This window comes from Trichoderma atroviride, chromosome 4 (assembly GCF_020647795.1).
Source record: "Trichoderma atroviride chromosome 4, complete sequence".
Lineage (NCBI taxonomy): Eukaryota > Fungi > Ascomycota > Sordariomycetes > Hypocreales > Hypocreaceae > Trichoderma > Trichoderma atroviride.
Window position 1 is genome coordinate 2459938 of NC_089403.1, and position 14318 is coordinate 2474255.

The following is a 14318-nucleotide window of genomic DNA, read 5'->3' on the forward strand; positions in this document are numbered from 1 at the left end:
CGGGGGGTGTAGCGGTATGAAATTGATAATCTGGAATACTGATACAAGTACATGCTGCTATTAGCAGGTGCTAGCAGCAGGAAACCAACTCAGCGTAGCACGACTAGTAATAATTGCTCGTCTCTTTTTGCCCTATGCTGGCCAGTTGGCGCACAGTATGGAGCACGGAGCGTCCAGCAAGCGGAATTGATAGACGTGGTACCACGGCACAAGTACCATGAGCCAAAGCCGGCAATACTGGGACAAAAGAGAGATGCGAGCCGAAGTTGGCGCGGGTCTGCAATTAACTCTTATTTGACAGGCTAGGCCAGGGTCTCTAAAAAAAAAGGGAACGAATATGCAGCAGCGCCAGGACCGGGGCTGGGCCGGCCAGGGTTTAGCGTCGGATCACGGGACTAAGGCATCTGCACTAGGCTGTAGACAGAAGATGCTGCGTTTTGGGACGCCAATCGAGCTTCTTTTTCCGATGGCGCAGGCGAGGCACGGGGCAGCAGTCGTGGTGAGCAATCGCCAATGACTGCCGGGCTGGCAATGCCTGCAGCGCTGCCATGAGTATCTGCCAAGCTCGCATCTGGTGATATTCACGGCAAAACCCCGACAAGCACCCGCGATCGACCGGTGATACACGATTGGCCGCTGCCGGAGAATTCAGGATGCAAGGTTGAGAAACAGGCACAGTAGCGTGGTCTGATCCATGTACTCGTCGTGCCTTGCGGCACCCCAGAGTCCCCTAACAAAGTCGCTGTGGGGGCGCTATTGAGATGCGCAGAGTAGGGGGGGGCCATCGGCCGGTGGGCCAATCAGCGTGCGAATTAGACGCGGCACAGAGGCTTCTGTTGACCCGAGAAGCGCGCTGCAGCAATATCGGGCGAGGCTCTGATTGGCTGTCTTGTCCATATTGGAGCACCACGAGCGCCCCACTCGCAAGCTCGCCGCCGGTGTCTTTTTTTAATCTTCATGCCATGGCTGGTGGCAGCCAGATAGGCGCGGCCCGCTACGACGGTGGCCATCAGCTGCGCCGTGTCTGATTCGGTGGGCGCCCATTTGGGTAAGATGAAGGAAGGACTGGAGAATGGGGGAAGAAGAGGAATAAGAAACGAGAATGAGAAAACAAGAATGAAGAAATATGAACAGCTGGACGTCGTTGCGGATAGCAGAGTGAGACATTTTGCCGCACCTCTTGACGCAGGTCTTATTATCGCCCAGCAGCTGCCCATTCTTTTTTGTGTCCAACACTCCCCCCTAAAACTAGAGACATTCAGTCTCGCTTCGCTAAAGTCGCCGCGACCAGCTCCCTTTGCCGATCCAAGGAGATGGCATCCAAGGATAAGGCGTGCCCAACGATGCAGAATAATTTTTTTTTTTTTTTTTTTTTTCCTTTTTTTTTCTGAAGAAACAAGGGAGAGAAAAAAGCTGCTTGTCAGCTCAGTTTGCTGTTGGTAGCTGGCAAATTACACGGCGTTGGGTGCCAATGTCGGCGCTTTTCCCAGCTACTGCGCTGTTTTCGGCACAGGACGCACGCGTCACCAAATCAATAGGTGCGCGGAGGAATAGGTCCTTGTGGTCCTTGTGCTGCTATCGGCCCTCATGTGGCGTGGCGTGCTGCTGCTAGTAGTCGCTAGCCATTGCCGATCAGGCGATGCTTGCTGCGCTCGCTGCCCTTTTCTCGTCAAATCTCGCCATGAGGCCAGCTGGCACAGACGACAAAAATGCGCGCGTATAGATAGGTAATCGCCAAGGTATTTGCTATTTCCTTGGGTGCAAGCAAGTGCCAGTCTAAGACAGTATAGATACCGCCAGGGCCGTGGCATTTCGTAATACGTGTTCAGTCTCCAGACACGCCATGCCACGACGCTGTCTCAGCTGTCTGCAATTCGGCTCTGCGTCTGCGCCGTTTTGCCAATTAAGCCCCTGTCATGCGCTACAACTTGCTGGGAACCCGCGTGGCACTAATGCAGGTGTGGCGGTGCGCCTGGATGGCTGGGCCTCGGAAACTCTAGATTTGATCTAGAAATGCTAACCGGCGCCCAATCGTGGGGGGTCCTTGTTTCAACGGCAGGCTGATGCCAAGTGCGTTTTTATCAATTGCCTAGCAGCATGCTGACAGACGGTGAGTCGCTTCATCGCCTGTTTCAAGTTCAATGGCTGTCCAGCGGGACGCGTAGAATGACAGGCAGGCAATGAATTACCACTTGATGGTGCGCTGCAGGACAGATTAGCATCATCCCGACCTTTCTTTTTTAAACTTTAGGCCTACATGGCCTGAAACAGTTATAGCTTGCGAGGGAGGAATTTCCGGCTCAGCCGCAACAACTCGCCTGCCATTGCCATTTCAGTATGGCCTAGTTCATGGAGTTAATCTGTGGGAAAAGCATTGCGCGAGGACTTTCCATCGCATGCACCCGGACGCCGCGCCATGCATTGCTGCCCTGCAGACGAATAAACGAAATTGATGCCACCTAATTTTTACAGTACAGTTCCTAAGCTGGATGGCTGCAGCGCCCTGTACTCCGTGCGATATTTGCTCTTCGGACACTTCCACAGTGGAGCACTCCTTATCGATATGGGTGGGCCTCTGCCGGCATCCTCCACCCCGCCAACATTTTCTCGACTGCTGCCCGTGACAAGGCATTTCCAATCAATAGAAACCAGCTATATCCAACAGCACCATGGATCCCACGCTGCTAATTGGCGACATCGTCGAGCGAGACCAAAAGGTGGCCAAGCCTGTCGAGTTCCCCTCGGGCCCCATCTCCTCGACTGGGTTCCCTCAGCACAAACGGCGATGGAAGCCTTCGGCGTTCAAGCAGCAGCGAAATGGCGGTCCATCAAACGAGCCATCGACGTCACAGCCGAAGCAATCACAGCAGCAAGACCAGTCGCCAAGCTTCGACGAAGCTGAGAGAAGGCGCATAGATCAAGAGAACCAGCAAAAGATTAATGACATGACACCGCAAGAGATTTCACAGGCGCAAGACGACATTATGAAGGGTCTAAATCCGGCGCTTATACAACGTCTGCTTCAGAGAGCCACCATCGATGAGCCGGACGTCAATTCGCCGTTCAACATGCCAGAGCCCCAGAAACCAGAGGTCGCTCCATCATCTTCGCCTCCCCAAATCCGCGTCGACGACTTGCCAAAAGCTGCTACCGTTGAAGACGATACTACAGAGACGATCGAGCCAGAATCACAACCCAAATCCACACCTGCTCCTGCAGCTGCTGTCCAGGCCAAGTCGACCAAGAAAATCGCTGATAACTACGATGAAGACCGTGCACCATCCCAAATCCCGCCCGACCTCTTCCCAATTACTGATCTCCCCAAATCAACACATTTCCCCGTCCCGCCGAGCCTCCCGGATCTAGACCCTTCCGATCCTAATTTCCTCGCCACTCTTCACGAGAAATACTTTCCCAATCTCACCGCCGACCCTAGCAAGCTGGCTTGGATGGCACCAATTCCTACTGAAGATAGCCCTGCCGACAAGGACTCATCGTACTATCCCCATCCCGAGATCAGCGTTTCGGCCCTGCGATTCGACTTCCGTGGACGCTTCCTCTCGCCGCGAGTCAGCCGGTCGATTCCCTCGTCTATCGGACTGCATCATCACGGAGAAGCCCCCGAAGCCGCCGGCTACACCATTGCGGAACTCGCTAGACTGGCGAGAAGTGCCGTACCGGCGCAGCGCTGCATAGCATTTCAAACTCTGGGCCGCATTCTGTATCGGCTGGGGCGTGGCGAATGGGGAACCACGCTGAACCACCCCATTGCCGTGGGAATTTGGACCGCCATCAAGGAGGGGCGAGTGCTGGAGAGTCTAACTGAGGCGAGCATGGGCGAAGGCGGCCACAGAGGCAGCCGGGCGTACGCCGTGGAGGCCCTGTGGTTATTCGAAAAGGGCGGATGGCGGGAGAAGCTGCAGGTGAGGTAGTGCAGAGGCAGGAAATGAGGCGCTCTGAATGATACCAATGCGTGTTGAATTCTGCCAACACGCGAATTTTATGACCATGGCATTTGCATTTTGAAGCTTTCATATTGAATAGCGCCTGAACAATGCCTTCTGTGTAGGGAAAGCTATCTACTAAGTGCATGCAGAATACGTGATGGGAGATGAGCTTGCACTGCTAAGATTAGCCAGGGTGGGAATATTCTCCGTAAGCCAGGTACCTCAAGTGTCTTTTGCTAACATGTACCTACTATCTATGGAGTAAATACTTTTTTTACAAACGCTTTCTCATACTGTAGTATGTTGACATGTATGATTCTCAAATGCAGCTAAGGCATCTACACAAAAGGCCCATATGACGTGTACAAGCAATTTAATCTATTCCGTGTCTCTAGCCCACGAGACCAAGTGGGATGTACGTGAGCTGTCCGCAACCACTAGATTTTGGACCCGGGGATCCTACATGCACCTCGTTCCCTGATGCGGCAATCCAGCCGCTGGGGATACTGCCTTGGGAAAATACAAAAAAAAAAAAAAAAAAAAAAAAAAAAAACCAATAGCAAATGGTAGCTCAATCTCCATTTTTTTTTATTTCTCTTGTTCAACTGCATGGGGCTGAATGCGTGTCATGGGGGTGTCAAATTAGAGACTTTGTGTGATGTGAAATGCCAGCAAACGCGCGCTGCACGTCTATCACTGCAGCTGGTGCCTTATCTGGGGTGAGATGCAGGCCCGATCAAGGAGATGAAGAACGTGACGAATGGTAGGGGGCAGACGCAGTTATTATGAACAATCGTGCAGCAAATATCAATGCCTCTCGCGTGATGATATTTCTTAGCCTTTGTCAATGTGTGATCATTTACATGTGAGACCGACAATGTGTAATATCTGGGGGATATCCAGTGACTGGCTGCTCGCTCACAGTGCCAATGGCAGTTGATAACAGCCTCCATTCGACTTGATTGGCTGGGCAAGCCCGGGCACCAATAGATTCCGTCCCAAAACCCAGGGATTTGCCAGGCTTTAGCGTGGCGCTGGGGGACTTGGCTTTTTTTTTCCCTCGCTGTCTTCCCCCAATCCCCCCTAACTAAAAGCCTTGAACCTTGCGGCGGCAGCGGTGGGGTCAGCCAGGAAAAAATGGAAAGAAAAAAAAAAAAAAAAATCAAAAAAACATCGCCCACACTTTTGCCGCCACAGGCCTCTCTTCTTACTTTTTTCCCTTCCAGCCCACAAGCAACACGGCACCGCCGTCGCCAGCCAATTTGTCTCCCCTCGCCTTGGGTGCTTGCAATCATCTTCTCTTCTCTCTTCTCGCTCCATCTTGTGGTTTTGGACTCTGTCGTTTTTTCCATTTTCCTGTCAGCGCGTCGTCGACTTCGTTTTTTCCTGCCTCCCCTGGTTTGAACAATCTTGACGCCGCTGTTCCGCTCGTGCCCGTGCTCGCCGAAACGCCTTCGATCGACAAGGCAGTGACGCTTCCTCCCACCACATCACGACACAAACGACCGCAAGAGACAAAGCACCGGTCCTCACCGACACCGAAAAAAGAAGTCATCGCCTGGCGTCTTTTTTTAAAAGCTGCAAAAGATTCTCAGCATCAAATCATTGTGATTGTTGCTGGCGGACCGGAAGCGCGATATCTATCCACTTCCACCGATTTTTCCCCTTTGACGCCCGCTGTCTGTACAGCCTGTCAGGATCTTCTGCAGTGCGGAGAGCTCCCATCATCTCATCAAAACAAACCCCCCTTTTTTGGCTCGCCTGCGCAATCACCCGCAGATAGCGAGGAAAAGACTTTGCGGTTCAATTGATAGATACCGACAAGAAGCCAAGACAAGAAGGCTTGATTTTTGCAACGACCAACTGCTCTTTTCAACCAAGGAGATTTTCTGTGACTTTGACTAGCCATGGCACCTCCTTTGCAGTTCGCCTACCGAACCCAGAAGACCATTGGCGTCTTTGACGCCGCTCCGGTCTACGAGCCCCTTTCTGGGTTCACCAAGCCCGAGGGAAACCTGCGGTGCTGTGCCTACTCGCCCTGTGGCCGCTACTTTGGCTGGGCAACGCCCGAGGCCGTCAGCGTCGTCGACACCGCCAGCGGCCAGTCGGCCCTGAACCTGCCCATTGCCAATGTCTACGAGCTCGGCTTCTCGCCGCTGGGCACTTTCCTCATCACCTGGGAGCGCCCGGCCAAGGACGAGGCCGGCGATGCCACCAAGAACCTCAAGGTCTGGCGCACCATCGAGGAGGGCGTTGACGCCTCCGCCAAGCAGCCCGTAGGCCAGTTCGTCCAGAAGCAGCAGGGCAACTGGAACCTGCAGTACACCGACGACGAAGCCTACTGCGCCCGTCAAGTCACCAACGAAGTGCAATTCTTCGAGAGCCACGACCTCGTCACAGTTTGGAACAAGCTGCGTGTCGAGGGAGTCACCCAATTCGCCCTGGCCCCGGGCAGTCAACATGCCGTGGCGGTCTTTGTCCCCGAGCGCAAGGTAAGTCTTCACCAATAAGGATCCCAATCATCCAACGCGTCTCTGCTATACAATGTTCACCATTCTAACTTTTTTTTTTTTGTTTCTCAACTAGGGAGCACCCGCCGCTGTCAAGGTCTTCAACGTGCCCGCATTCCAGAACCCTATCTCTCAAAAGACCTTTTTCAAGGGAGACAAAGTGCAGCTGAAGTGGAACAAGCGGGGATCAAGCATTTTGGTCCTGGCTCAAACTGACGTGGACCGATCCGGCAAGAGCTACTACGGAGAGACGACGCTCTATCTGCTGAGCACCAACGGCTCTCTGGATGCTCGCGTGACTCTGGATAAGGAGGGTCCCATCCACGACGTCTCGTGGTCGCCTTCGTCTCGACAGTTTGGCGTGGTATATGGTTACATGCCTGCCAAGACGACCATTTTCAACGACCGCGGCGTTGCGGTGCACTCGTTCCCCCTTGGACCTCGCAACACCATCACCTTCTCGCCCACCGGCCGATTCGTCCTCGTTGCTGGTTTCGGCAATCTTGCTGGTCAGATTGACGTGTATGATCTGGAAAAGGACAACCGCAAGGTCTGCACCATCGAGAGTGGTAACCCCAGCGTGTGCGAATGGAGCCCCGACAGCCGTTACATCATGACGGCTACGACCTCCCCTCGTCTGCGCGTTGACAACGGTGTCAAGCTGTGGCACGTCACCGGCGGACTCGTATACAACGAAGACATGGTTGAGCTGTACAGCGTTCTGTGGCGACCTGCTACCGAGGAGAACATCGAGGGCGGTGATCCGCTCACCTCTGTTCCTGCTGCGCATGCATCGGCGGCGACGTTCCTCAGCAATGTCAAGGCCCCGAGCAAGCCTGCCGGAGCCTACCGACCACCCGGTGCTCGTGGACTGGCCACACCGCTTCACTTCAAGCGCGAAGACGAGGGTGGCGCTGCTCACATCGTTAGCAATGGAACCCAAAATGTGAACATGAACGGGTTTGGACGAGCCAGACGTGCCGTTCCTGGCGCCGAGCTGGCTGAGAGCCCGGCCGTTAGGACCGTGCCTGGAGCGGAGCCTGCCGAGGATGGCGCCGCCAAGAAGAACAAGAAGAAGCGCAGCAAGAAGAACAACCAAGGCGACGGTAAGCTAGAGCCCGAACCTAACGGAGGAGCCAGCCTTGCCCCGCCGCCTCAGGACCACGAGGGCCGCAGCCCGGATAGGCGTGGAGTGGCCGGCGGCAACCAGAACGGCCGCGGATTCAGGAGCCGCTCTCGAAACAACACTGGGCCTCGCAGCCGAAGCAACACCCAGCAGGGTGGTCCCCGGGGACTGAATGGCAACCAAAACGGCCAGAATGGACACCAGCACCACCACTCCGGACCTCCTCCCAATGCCCCCACCGAACCCGCGGGATCACAGAATCCCAACGCCAAGAAGATTCGCAGTCTTCAGAAGAAGGTCAGGGCTATTGAGGACCTGGAGATGCGCCTAGCTGGTGGTGAGAAGCTCGAGGATACTCAACTTAAGAAGATCCACACCAAGTCGTCCGTTATTAAGGAGCTGGACTCCCTGGGTGGCGAGTCTTAGATGCTATGAACCGACTAGATGGGCATGGAGGAGAGGGGGGGGGGGGGGAGATGCATAGAAAACTGAGGGGTAACATCAGAAGCAAGAAATGAAATCATCTGTTTATTTTTGTTTTGTGGAATTGGGCGTCCCATAGGCTGGCATTCATCGGCGGTGGCTTTTCGTGGTATGCAACACTCGGGTTAAGGGCTATTACTGAGCGGCCAGGTTAAGAGAAAAAACACAAATGGATAGTGGCAAGGGGACCTGGGGAATTTGGGGTTTTTTGTACACCATTGCAACGCGAAAACATTTCTTGGACAAGAGAAGAAAAAGGAAAAAGGGATAATAATGCTTGCATCAAAGGAACTCTCTTGGGTCACTGTTGCCGAGGCAAGAAAAAGGGTTTTTTTTATTGTCGGTAAATAGCTAAGGAAATCAGAGGGACACTCGATATATATACACGCCTGGTAAGGTAGGCGGTATATTATTTCTCCTGAGGGATTGCTGCCCAGGGATAGGTGTTTAGATCCGCGGGGTTACGTCGACAAAGGAAAAGGAACCTGCTGAATAGACGCAGGTGATTGTTGGCAGAATATCATGGTGCATAATACAAAAGCGTACATGTTGAGCTTGAGATTTGTTGATTTCGGTGATGAGTCTTTGTAGAGATGTGTGAAGTGTGAAGTGTTCTCTATACACGTATTAGAGCGATGGAGTGAGTGTCTGAAGCGCAGTTTTGTATACACAGATGTTCTATAACGTTGCAAGCTCTATAACAGTGGTGTTAGTAGTTAATATCATCTGCTATCATGCTGTGCAAATCCTTCTCTCTCCATCTTGCAATCCCCCGAATTGGTCGCTTTCGACGTCGTCTTTGCAAGTGACAATCTCTCCGTCGGTCGCTCCCCATATATTGCGCCGCTGTTGTTATAAAAAGAATGTCCTTCTTCAACGCTAGCTATTCCATTTGACTCATGGCTATTACAAGACCCGTCATGCCCGTCCCTTTTGCCGTTTCTGTTGGATAGGGCTCTGCTCTTCTTCAAGTCCTTCTCGAAGAAGAAGTACTCGAGGCCCTTGTCGAAGACTTCCCTCGCTGCTACAGCCAACAAGATGACAGCGGTAGTTTGGCCGAAATCCCAGCCGTTTTCATATCCGCCTCCATCCAACTTGCCCTGGTTGGCGGATCTCAAGGCCAGCGCCATGTATAAGTGGACGGGGAACTGCAGAAACGCGAGAACAAGAATGGTGTGCCGCCAGCGAGCGCCAGACAAGGCAGCGGCCATCATGACGAGCATCATCCACGAAGCGGTAAACGAGACGTAGACTTTGTCGCTCATCGGATGAGGCGCGCCGGAGCTGGTGACGAGATGCGAAAAGTAGCAGCGGCCGGGGGGCCTGTCCAGGGCCCAGTTGTCGAGGGCGACGCAGAGCAGGATGGTGAGGACGAGATAGAGCGAGACGAAGAGGTACGTTGCGCGGTGGCGAGGCGTGAAATGGGGGGAGCGGAAGCAGGCCAAGTGGCGCTCGAAGAGATGATGGGCCCAGTCGTGGGCGTGAGAGGCGCGATGGAGGCGGACGTTGCAGTAAGTCCAGCAGACGAGGGCCGCGGCGCTTGAGACTCTGAGTGGACTGTGAGTTTGGTTGTTTGAAAGGAGATGAAGGTGAAGATATAAAAGTTGTGAGAGAAAAAGGGGGGCTCACCCAACGAAGCTGACAATGTCAAACACCAGGTGCAAGTGATAGACGTCCATCTGGTTAATGTTGGCAAAGGCCGAAATCATGTACGACGTGCCGACGACCATCTGGATGTCGTTGCCGACCATGAGGATGTCGGACACGCACTCGAGGCGCTTCTGCTCAATGGCGAACTCGATGCTCTCGGGCGCGTGGCCGCCGTCGAAGAAGGAGCCGCTCTTGGAGAAGAAGAAGGCCCAGACGGCGAGGCAGAGGGAGATTACAGCCTGGCCGACGAAGCCGACGATGATCTGGATATTGACTGTTTTAGTACATACTGGGTGAGGAGACGAGGTTGACTTACACCGATGCCGGCAATGTCTGATCTGGTCTCGCCGACGAGGATGCATTCTGGGAAGGCTCTGGATTGGAGAGGGGTCATGGCCTTGTATTTGATGATTCGGATTCAGCTCTGGGATGTAGCAATGGTGACGGGTTGATGGACAGTCAAAGTCTCCTGCTTGAGCTGCAGCTGAGCTTCAGAATCAAGATTGAATTTATCTCATAACTACAGCCAGGCTCCATTCAGATATACAGCGAAAGGCGATTTTATTAGAGGCAAGGAAGATAAAATGGAAATAGAAGAGGAAAAAAAGGAGATCTGAGTGTGTCATTGATTTGCCTGGTATGCGCGCGCTTCTTTGGAAAATCGAGGCTTGTTCGATTTTGTCTTGTCATTGGGCACTAGCACTTGGAGGCGCGATGAGGCTTCGATTGGAAAGTCAAATTCTTGGTCTGATTTCTTATCCGTCTAGTGCCTTGATTGTTTTATTAATTTGTTTTCTATTTTCTGTAATCAAGTATTTTGAATCGTTGGCACAGTAAGAGAGATTGGAATGTGTAAGAGATGGCAAGTGGTGTTTAAGGCGAAATTCTCGTGTAAGATGACTGGGCGAGATGTGTGGCTGCATAAGAAATAAGAACCAAGGCGAATTAATGTCCAAAATATAGTTAGGGAAATATTTGAGCTTGAAATTACGACGTAATGGATCAATTGGTAGAATAACAACAGAGAATTAATACCCAGTCGTTCACGCTGTCTGCATTGCGTAGGTAGAATTAGTTCGGCGCATGGCTAATCACAGAAAATGAGACATGGTGTTTGGCATTTAATCAGTTATTTCTGATGCTGCTAATCTAGTAGCACAAGTATCAACAAGGGAAACTTTATCCATTAGATCTCCGCCTATTTGCTTATGGCACTCGTAATTGATAAATCACATTACAGTCTCACATTCGTGAAGCTTGGACGTGGCCTGCCACCAAGAGCGCGATCAGGTGCCGTGGTGTGTTTCTTTGACAATTCGCCATTGAGTCTGTATTAATGCTGACTGCTCAAGCATATCAGGAGCCGGCACAGCATACTGAACCAGTGTGGATATTGAGTAGTGTTGTTGCAGCCATGGCATGAGCGTGAGCGGTTCCAATGGCCACTCTAAGAATACCTGGACAGAGACAGAGTCGATTACACTTGCTTCAAAGTTCTTCCAAATCCTAGCATACCGGTACAACGCGAATGTTGTCTTCAGAACATATGTTGCTGGCATAAGGGAGCGAGCCCTCAACCTGTTGCATTGCCTTGACTCAGAAAGGAGAGTCAGTTTAAAGGCAATTGCTATTCTTTCAGCAGCCAAAGCTAATCTATACAATAGGGTCCTTAAGAAACTCGACCCATCATCTTTATTGCCCACAGCCTGGGCAGAAGCCTCGTAAAAGAGGCCATGGCAGCCGCTTTCCGTGTTTCCCAGCTCTACTCGATGCTTTGGATTTCCACGCACGGCATAGTCTTTTTTTCGGCGTTCCTCCATAAGGGACCCAGACATGTGCGTGGGGAGAGATGGCTTCACGAATAGTGCACTACTTCAGCGGGTAACCTAACAAGAGCTTCTCTGGCGGCGTTGAAGAGGGTTCCAACTACAACACTCACCTCAGCAAGATATCCAGCCTTTTGCTCAGTGCATTCAAATTTTTCAGCATCTGTGAGACAGTTCCAGAGCATTTTGACCAAGGTTATAGAGTCTACGTGTACTGCATTCTATCTTGCAAGATTGTACAGTATCGGATGCAAAACATAGCAGCACGGCCGTGACTTTGCAATGGAAACAATTTCACGCACCAAGTGTAAAGAATGGCACGTTGCCGCTATTGAATTCAAATCTACAAGTTTCCAACGAATGTGATGAGTTACATACATGCCTCTATTCTTTTCATACATCTCAAAACAGGCGCCCGCCCTTCAACCACCGCACCTCTAGGCTGCAAATGTGAATCCACGGTAATTCGCATCAATCGCCTCTTGACAAGCATTGACATACGAATGAAAGCCCCCGAGACTCCACAGCACATGTCTGCTCCCATCCTTGGGCGCTCGAGGGGTGTTGTGGTCGCTGAAAAAGTACGAGTTTCCCTTGTGAAAGACGGTTGCCGCGGCAATTGCATTGCACTGCTTCACCCACTCGTCTTCATTCTCCTGAATGGCGTCTACGACAACTGGCTTGCCCGTTTCCTTCTTGGCCTTTTCGGCTTTGGAGATGAGCCGCACCAGGAACTCGCCTTGCCACACGGCAATGGACGGGATGTTGGCCAGCGGCGTCTGCGGCCCAATCATGAAGAAGAGGTTCGGGAATCCCGCCTTGGAGACGCCTAGATAGGCGGTTGAGCCCTCGGCGTATCTTTCAGACAACTTGCCGTTGGGCCCGGTGATGTCGATTTCGGCCCAGCTGCCGTCTTGTTCGTAGCCGGTGGCGTAGACAATCACGTCCAGCTCGTACTCGGCGTCTGAAGTCCGGATGCCCTTTTCAGTGACTTGGACCAAGGGCGTCTTCTTGAAGTTGACAACGTCCACATTCTCCTTGTTAAAGGCCTCGTAGTAGCCGGCACAGCAGACCGGTCGCTTGTCCCAGAGAGCATCCGCGGGCGGCGTGAGCGTCTCGCGCTTCTTGGGATCCTTGACAATCGTGTTAATCTTGTTCTGGATGAAGCGGCACACTTCTCTGTTTGCCGCCTCGTCCGTCACAACATCCGCAAATGTGTCAAACGCCATGGAGAAGCCCCATACAGAGTTCCACGCCGCCTCAAAGACCTCTTCTCTCTCCTCCGGGCTGACATCAAACGTCTTTGTAGTCTTTAAATCATAGCCCCATCCAAGCGGGCACTTTCGAACTTTGGCCCAGATGTCGTCGTACGTCTTGTTGACTCTGTCTCTGTATTCGACTGGCACGGGGCTCTTGTTGTTGGGAACCACGTATTGCGCTGAGCGCTGGAACGAGATGACCTGTTTGGCCTCGTCTGCAAGGCCGACGACAAGTTGAGCGCCTGAAGAGCCGGTCCCAATGATTCCGACTCGCTTGCCTCGCATGTCGCGATGCTCGGGCCAAAGCCTGACAAGTTAGCAGGCAGTTCTCAAGTACGTTTTCAACAGCATTTGCTTCAAAGAGTAAGGAAACTCACCCTGTGTGGTATTGTTCACCCTTGAATTTATCCTGACCAGGGAAATTAGGCCAAACGGTCTTGTTAAACGTGCCCACAGCAAGAACCAAGTATGTTGTCTTGAAGCTTTCACCTGTGGAAAATTTGACAGTCCATGTAGCCTGATCAAAGGACGCGGACTTGAGCTCAGAAGAAAAGTGAATATGCTGCCTCAAGCCATAGTGATCCACAATGTGCTTTAGATAGCCCTGGATCTCCTTTTGAGGGAGAACATGGGTTGGCCATGGGTAAGTTTGCAGGTTGTCTTTATCCCAGCTGAATCTGTAGAGTTCGCTGGGGGTATCGCTGGCTGCATTCTGGTATTTGTTCCAGTACTAGACACCGCCAACTTCAGGGGCTTTTTCAAACAATTTGGCATTCAGCCCTTGCTGCCGAAGTTGATACAGGGCGCTGATTCCTGAGAATCCAGCCCCAACAACAATGGCATCAAGTGACTGCATGTTGTAAAGCAAACAATGATTGAGTAAGTCGATGGGGATTGTTTAATATGTCAAGTACTGTAAAGTACTGGTTGAGTTCCTTGGGCCAGGAGACTTGAAAAGGAAGGCGCTGGTGTATATATACTTATAAGGACAAGAGGGGTCTGCGATTTTCCTCGATTAGATCGCCACATTATGACTCTTGGGGGCTAGGAATATACCGTCATAGTTGAACGCAGATCCTCGTGCTGGGCAATGCCATAAAGGTCTTGAAGGAATACCTTCCTTGACAAAACTATGCATGGGTCTCGTGTGGCCAAGATACAACTCCCTGAATGAGGCACAATATTACACCTTGGATAACTATTAAGCCCTTGCAGGATCCGACAGTGGGTCACGTTCTATGTATAAACATCTAAACAGGGAAGTTACAGGAAGTAATATACAATTTGTTTGTTTATAATGGTATTTGCAGCCTAGTTTCGTAGAGTAAGTTGAAAACTCTCTCTACTGTCAGAGATTCATGGATTGCCTAACAAAGAGACATCTACGCGGAGCGTAGGCTTAAGTAGGTTACTTCTGAATAAATAAGGAATAAATAAGCACATTCTTTCCTGTTTAAGAGCGGTGAATATTACTATATTAGACGCTAATCTGCAGTAGCTACACAGGAATTTAGCTT

General features: G+C 51.8%; 6 protein-coding genes across 6 annotated transcripts; 4 read left to right on the top strand and 2 right to left on the bottom strand.

Annotated features, from left to right (window-relative positions):
* Window positions 1–1116: 1116 nt before the first annotated feature.
* Window positions 1117–1554, top strand: TrAtP1_008130 (uncharacterized protein; the record flags this gene model as incomplete). The annotated part of the gene is made up of 2 exons (XM_066113795.1): window positions 1117–1158; window positions 1444–1554. The coding sequence occupies 2 exons, from the start codon at window positions 1117–1119 to the stop codon at window positions 1552–1554; spliced, it is 153 nt and encodes a 50-aa protein (XP_065969883.1).
* A 1115-nt stretch (window positions 1555–2669) lies between these two features.
* On the top strand, window positions 2670–3932 carry TrAtP1_008131 (uncharacterized protein; the record flags this gene model as incomplete). The annotated part of the gene is made up of 1 exon (XM_014086543.2): window positions 2670–3932. One exon carries the CDS (start codon window positions 2670–2672, stop codon window positions 3930–3932), a length of 1263 nt encoding a protein of 420 aa, XP_013942018.2.
* Window positions 3933–4302: 370 nt separating this feature from the next.
* TrAtP1_008132 (uncharacterized protein) lies at window positions 4303–5758 on the top strand (the record flags this gene model as incomplete). The annotated part of the gene is made up of 2 exons (XM_066113796.1): window positions 4303–4362; window positions 5174–5758. 2 exons carry the CDS (start codon window positions 4303–4305, stop codon window positions 5756–5758), a joined length of 645 nt encoding a protein of 214 aa, XP_065969884.1.
* A 96-nt stretch (window positions 5759–5854) lies between these two features.
* TrAtP1_008133 (uncharacterized protein) lies at window positions 5855–8009 on the top strand (the record flags this gene model as incomplete). The annotated part of the gene is made up of 2 exons (XM_014086418.2): window positions 5855–6439; window positions 6534–8009. The coding sequence occupies 2 exons, from the start codon at window positions 5855–5857 to the stop codon at window positions 8007–8009; spliced, it is 2061 nt and encodes a 686-aa protein (XP_013941893.1).
* Window positions 8010–8788: 779 nt separating this feature from the next.
* On the bottom strand, window positions 8789–10110 carry TrAtP1_008134 (uncharacterized protein; the record flags this gene model as incomplete). Its single annotated transcript, XM_014086324.2, has 3 exons — window positions 8789–9614; window positions 9696–9979; window positions 10033–10110. 3 exons carry the CDS (start codon window positions 10108–10110, stop codon window positions 8789–8791), a joined length of 1188 nt encoding a protein of 395 aa, XP_013941799.2.
* A 1756-nt stretch (window positions 10111–11866) lies between these two features.
* On the bottom strand, window positions 11867–13730 carry TrAtP1_008135 (uncharacterized protein). The gene is made up of 2 exons (XM_066113797.1): window positions 13179–13730; window positions 11867–13108 (listed from the first exon to the last, which is right to left on the bottom strand). The coding sequence occupies exon 2, from the start codon at window positions 13084–13086 to the stop codon at window positions 11980–11982; it is 1107 nt and encodes a 368-aa protein (XP_065969885.1). The 5' UTR covers window positions 13087–13108; window positions 13179–13730; the 3' UTR covers window positions 11867–11979.
* Between the last annotated feature and the right edge of the window lie 588 nt (window positions 13731–14318).

What these genes read in the sequence shown, in the direction of transcription:
- TrAtP1_008135 (XM_066113797.1), bottom strand. Translation starts at nt 13,086, where the DNA reads ATGCGAGGCAAGCGAGTCGGAATCATTGGGACCGGCTCTTCAGGCGCT.